Below are 6,096 nucleotides of genomic sequence, written 5' to 3' on the forward strand. Positions count from 1 at the left end.
TGTTCAGGACGCCAGTAACCCTTGACAGACCACTGAAGAGCTTCATGTTAATCGCCTTTGCCTAAGTGTGAAGCCCCAGAAAAAGAAAAAAAAAAAAAAAAAGTGTCTTTGGCCAAAGTGCCCTCTGTTAAGACCTTTAAAATTAGCCTTCTGCCCAAGGTTCCCACAAAAATATTTTTCAGCAAGGTTTTTGGGGTTAGTCAGACTCAAGTTGCACATCAAAATTTGTATCACACTCCTTTTGTGACCAGGGTTCTGTGAAATGAATTGTAGATGTGATTAGCACCCAGCAATCTTCCCAACCATTAAAAAAATTCTCTTTGAGATCCTACAGTAGGAACTGGTTTGACAGGAGGTGCATCCCTTCCCCAGCTAGAAAGAGCCACATACCAGGTGTGGGGGGGCCACTGCCCTAGACATTATGTTTATTGTGCTGTTCTCACATTCCAAACCCAGCCCCCACTCCCACTGGGGGACAGCAGAAGGAAGGATTTTCACAGTACCTGTGTGCCTCCCTGCCAAACTTCCCCCTCTTAAACCTCAGTCCATCTATTCATGGTTCACTGAAATGCAGCTAGGGGCAAGGGCTGAGGAGAAACGGGAATCTCCCTGGGAGAGAGCAGGAGGAAAGGGTTATGAGGATTTGACATTCCCCACTTCCCATGCCCTAGGAGAACAGAGTTCAGCAAACAGTCCAAGCCATCCAGCCCAGCAGGCTAGTGGAGAAGATGATGGTAACTCCAGCACAGCTGGGCTTGCTGCTCAGGTGCCAGAGGTATAGGGAGGAGGCCGGGGCAGCAACTTAATAAGTATTCTTTGCAGATCCAAGAAAGGAAACTATTTTTGGAGTCAGAAAGGAAAAACCTTGGGATGCTTTCCTCTTTTCCCAGGTCCTTAGGAGCAGCAAGGGCAGCCTCTTTGCACTTTCTGTTCAGGGGCCACTTAGTGGCTGGGGGAACGGGCCTTGTGGAACAGGTACACAGGACGCTGGAAGCCTAAGGGGAAGAGTATGAAGTCAGGAAGCAGGTTGGCAAGTATCTTAGAACTCTCCATTGGTTCTGCACCCTTTCAGCCAGGACCAGCCTCCCCCAACTCAAAGAACCAACCTTACCTTTGGAGGTGTTGTGGGGTGTGGCCACAAGCTCATAGCTGGAGAAGCCCACCTCTGGGGACATGAGATAGGAGCTGAACTGTTCTGGCTTCAGTTGAATTCGAAAGTAGTTCTTATAGATTGTTTCCTGGGAAGAAAGGCAGGAGATAATACCTCTGCTTGCTGCCTCCTCCCCCTAGCCAAGAATGGTGCTCACCCAGGGACCTTCTCCTGTCACTCAAATCTTTCTCTTTCTGCTTCCTTGAGACCTTTTTTTTTTTTGCCTCAACCAAAAGATTATTTCCCATTTCCACATTAACCCAACTTACTGTAAGAGTCTTTCTCTTGCCATAGGATGACCATGGTTGGGGCTCCAGGACCAGGATGCCCCCTGGGCGTAGGTGCCGGTAGATTCGGCGGAACATGCGCTTCAGTCCCTCGTCTCCCCAGTTCAGATGCACCCACTTGGTGAGGCTGAGGCAGAGCACCACATCATACTCAGGTTTTTGGGCCTCCACTAGCTCATCTCGATCCAGCACATAGTTACCCTGAGGGCAAGAATTGCAGGTGAAGTCTACAGAGGGAAAAGAATCACCACTGGCCCTCACAATTGCTCTTCAGACTTTAGAAAAGTCCTATTTTCTTCACACTATGGTTACACTTGCCTCTGACACTTCTTACACTACATTCCAATGGTGTCTTCCTTTCAGTCTCATTTTCTCTTTACATCTTCCTGCCTCTGCTTCCTACTGGTGGTAAATAAAAACAAGCTTGAAAGGAAGCTTGGTTAATTTTAAACTGAGCACATTATCCACAAGATCTTCCCAGATGGGGTCAAACTGCAGCTGCTCTCCAGAATCTGTTTATTCACACCTACAAATATGCAAGAGGACCCGGCCCAGGTATCAAAAGAAGACCCATGAGTCCTTCCCTAAGTTGGGGTTGGCAAAATGTCAGGCCTGTTTTATCCTTGCTCTGAGACAAATCAAGAGCCATACCTCCTAGGAAACCTAACATAAGCTCCTCACCATCCCCTAGAAAGTCCTCTCACCTACCCCAGTATGTTGGCAAACATTCCTGTAGATGGCCTAACTGTACTGTTTTGTGGGGAGCTATGTATAGTCACAGGTCAGATGCCCTGCCAGGCTCAGTATTCTCCCCTGCCTTGCGAAGATGTCTCTGGCTGTTCTCCCCATCCCCCCCACCCCCGAACTACCTAGGGTCAATGTGGAGATCTAAAGCCAAATCTCTTGGGTTTCCAACCACTGACTTGTCAATGAAGTCTATATCTAAGGAAACAAAAGAAGCTGATGCAAACAAGATCCCTATAAAAGGTCAGAAACTACAAATGTCTCTCACTGCTAGTGTTCCTCCAAGAAATTCCCTTTTGGAAAAAACCCTCATGCTCCCCCAGCAAGTTTAAGAACAAGTTTCCATCTGGAGTGAGTCCTTTAATGAGTGGCAATAGCTGCCCTAGAGGGAAGGTGGAATGGCCTGACAGTCTTGTCTGAACAGCCCAACAGGGGTAAGCCCTTATGTTGGGGAAGAGATTCCAACAGTCATGAGAAATGACCCCAGGGTTAAAGCCCCAAGGTAGAGACCCTAGCTTTCCATTATAGGAGGGGAGAGAAGACCACTAGTATTAGTCTCACTTACCAATCCAGACCCATCTCTTGAGGAACTGGTTCTTAGGAGTAAGATGCAGGAAAATACCTCTGGGTCATAACCTTCCGCTGCCACATTCCCATTTAACTTCACTTAAACATCCCATCCCTATTCCAAGACCCCCAGGACCCTCTTACCCTGACGAAGACAACATTGTTGGGGAAGACAGATGTGTCCGCTCCATCCAAGGGCAGTTGGGGTGCAGCAATGGGACCCCGGCTGGCTGTCAGTGAGGCTGGGAAACAGCTCCTTTTCCGAATAGTGGCAGTCCCTTCCTCACCTTCTGCCCCTGGGTCCCCCTCAGAAGTCTGGGGTGGGAGCCGTAGTTCCTCAGACAGGTAGTGTCGGATATTTTGGCGGGCTGAGTGGATGAGCCGGGCATCAATATCCAGCCCCACCATGCGGGATGGACCCCACTTGCAGGCAATGCTCAGGGTCAGATGGCCCACATTGCAGCCCAGATCTAGGACGTCCCGGCCGCGAAACCACTCAGGCTTCAAAACCCGAAGGCGCCCATCCTCACAGGAAGGATTGCGGTACCCATAGTACTTGCTATAATTTCCATACTGGAACTTGCGGTGTTGCTTTTTGAAGCCTGCTGCAGGTAGTGGGTGGTGATGGTGACGACCTCCCCCACTCCCTCGGCCCTTTTCCTTGGAACCCTGGCCTCCACCCCTAGCCCCTGCCTCCGACTTGCTGGAAGTCCTGCGACGTTTTCGATGTCGGGAGGAGGAAGACGAGGGTGCAGAGGTAACTGAGGCAGTTGGAGGGGCTGAAAGGGAGCCTGAGGGACCTTGCAGGGCAGATGGAAGGGGAGACACGACCTCATCCCTGCAGTTGATGGCTGTGTTGAGTTCATAGGGTTGGGGGGCATCCCGGTTCTGGCCCCTGTGCCGCTGCTGTTGTGTGGCGCCCTCCCCGTGAAGTGAGGGGGTGAGGGGGGCTGTGGGCAGCACGGCATGGCTATCGTTCCCTCCAGATGCCTGCTGCTGCTGGTGGTGCTGTCCCCGGTGCCTATGCCGCTTGCGACCAGTCTTGAGTGGAGAAGCGAGAACTACTTGGGCCTCATCAGTGCAAGTATTGAGACTGAGCGGGTCAGTGATATCTTTGGGGATGAGGATCTCCACTGGATCTCGCCCCTTAGCCGGAAGTGGGGATGACTTAGGGGTCTCCGCATTGAGTGCGCGACTCACTTCCTCATCCAGGAGGCTATTCAGGTTCAGGGGATCAAAGATATTGCCCCCCAAGAGGAAGTTGGAGGGTAACACAGAGTCACAGTCCGAATTCACCCGCCGGCGCCTCTTGAAGGCCGGGTGTTTAAAGCCTCCACCGCCTCCCCCAACATTACAGCTATTTCTCCTCTTGCCCCCTCCCCCCCCAGGGGCCCGGTGGGGCTGGTAGCCATTGCGTGGCCGTGGAGGGGCAGGGGGGCCCAGTTCCGTCCCGCCCCCTCCCCGGCGCTCCTCCCCCACGTCCGGGGGAGCCGCTCGCCCTGGGGGATCGGACAAGGGGGCCTCCCCGTGCGATTGCGCCTGGGGGCCGCCCCCTCGGTGCTGCTGCCCCTGGCCACCCCGGGGGCTGGCCGTGGCCCCTGCCGAGTGTGCGCTCCGTCCAGGCCCGCGCTCCGTCCTTCCGCGGAGCTCCCCGGAGGCGGCCTCTCGGTGCGGCTGCACCGCGGGGCCGCCCCCTCCGCCCGACTCATCTTTGAGCGGCGGCGGCGGCGGGGCCGGCACCAGAAACGGCTCCTTCTCCGCCGCCATCTCGATCATTTCCTCCCCTTATGCCGTCCCAGTCGAGGGTACCGAGGGGGATCAGGGGGCTTAACCCCCCCTTCCTGGCCCCTACTCCCTTCCCCCCTTTCCCGAGTGCGCGCGCAGCTCTGCTCTGCTCGCCTTGAGCCCAGGCGCCTCCCCCCGAAGCGCTGCCCACTCGCCCGCGAGACCAAAACAAGATGCCCGCGAGACCCAGACAACCCGAGAAATCAACAGCGCGTGCGCCGACCCCTTTCTCCACCGCCACTACCACTCCGCCGCGAGCGCGCACGACTGGCGCGCGTTCCTCTCCCTCCGGAACCACGCATGCGCACTTCGCCACCGCCCTGGCTGCGCGCGCATCAGAGTGCGAACCAACTTAACGGCTCCGGGAGTTTAAATATAGCCCCCCCAAGCCCCCCAGAAGCCCCCCACCCCAAACGGGCACTCTACTTCCCTTCGTAGCTATGTCCGGCCCTACTGATATCCTTTGTCTCTGCAGCGCGATCCCCGCCTCTGTAGGCGGGGGAGCTGGTGTGAAAAGGTCTCCTTGACACTCGACCCTTGTTCCTGAGGAATGAGTCTCAGCGGTCTCCGCCCGGCTCTAAACCCGACAACCTCCCTACCCCGCCTCCTTCCTCCCCCTAGTGGGTAGCGCGTGCGCACACCCTTTTGGGCTTGCGCGGGTAGCTGCAGCACGTGCTGGAGATGATGCCCCGCCTTCAGTCCTAGGGGCGGGAACTATTACGTCGCTTCCTCAGGTTTGGTATACGCAGCGTGCGTCAGCACGAATCCGAGGGGCGTGGTTTCCCCAGTAAAGGAGGCGTGTTCATGAATTATTCATGAGGCGATCGCACACCTCCCTTCAGCCCACCTACTTAGTAGGGCTTCGGAGGGAGTAAAAGGGAAAACATGAAGTAGAGACAGGGGAAAAGTGGAGTGTACTGACCGTATTCTTACGAACTGTTCTCAGCAAAGTGCGATTATGTCATTTTAACTCAGCCCCCGCCCCTCGGAAATATTCTCTGAAGAAAAAAAAAGACAACGGAAACAGCCAAGGTTGTCCCAACTTTCCCCGAAAAGGCTCGCTCATTTGCCTTTCTCCAATCGCGATCACCACAGAACACCACGCCTTACTCTCCGCCTCCACATCCACGTACTGACCCCAACGCCTCCGCTCACCACCCGGCGCCTGCGCACGAGGCCCCCGGGCCCGCGGACGGCTCGCACGCGGGCCCTCCGGGGGCACCCTGCGACTTCGCACCGCCTTGCATGAAAGCGAGCGTGGGCGGGGAAATGGATTCAGCCCACCTTGGGTCCCTTGCCCCAGCCCTTGGGAAGCCGCGATTCGACGCCGTTTCCCCCGGGTGATGAATGTCCCGGTCTCCCTTTCAACAGTTTTAGAAGTGGATGGTATAAGTGGGAATGGAGGCCCAGGATAGTCTCAAAATTAAAGAGTGCGGAGACTAGAAGGGAGAATAAGTGTGAAAAGCTGACGGAAGAAGCAGTGTGTGGCAAAGAGATGAGTTGGTAAATGTGCTTCAGAACACTCAGGCACTGTTGCTGCCGCCTATTTTAAAAAGTGAAGTC

The 6,096-nt window shown here is 54.9% G+C and overlaps 1 protein-coding gene across 1 annotated transcript; it reads right to left on the reverse strand.

The window, feature by feature from the left end:
* Positions 1-394: 394 nt before the first annotated feature.
* Mepce (methylphosphate capping enzyme) lies at positions 395-4,917 on the reverse strand. Its single transcript, XM_027952884.2, has 4 exons — positions 2,893-4,917; positions 1,420-1,638; positions 1,112-1,238; positions 395-995 (listed from the first exon to the last, which is right to left on the reverse strand). The coding sequence occupies exons 1-4, from the start codon at positions 4,522-4,524 to the stop codon at positions 943-945; spliced, it is 2,031 nt and encodes a 676-aa protein (XP_027808685.2). The 5' UTR covers positions 4,525-4,917; the 3' UTR covers positions 395-942.
* Between the last annotated feature and the right edge of the window lie 1,179 nt (positions 4,918-6,096).

This window comes from Marmota flaviventris, chromosome 19 (genome assembly GCF_047511675.1).
Source record: "Marmota flaviventris isolate mMarFla1 chromosome 19, mMarFla1.hap1, whole genome shotgun sequence".
Lineage (NCBI taxonomy): Eukaryota > Metazoa > Chordata > Mammalia > Rodentia > Sciuridae > Marmota > Marmota flaviventris.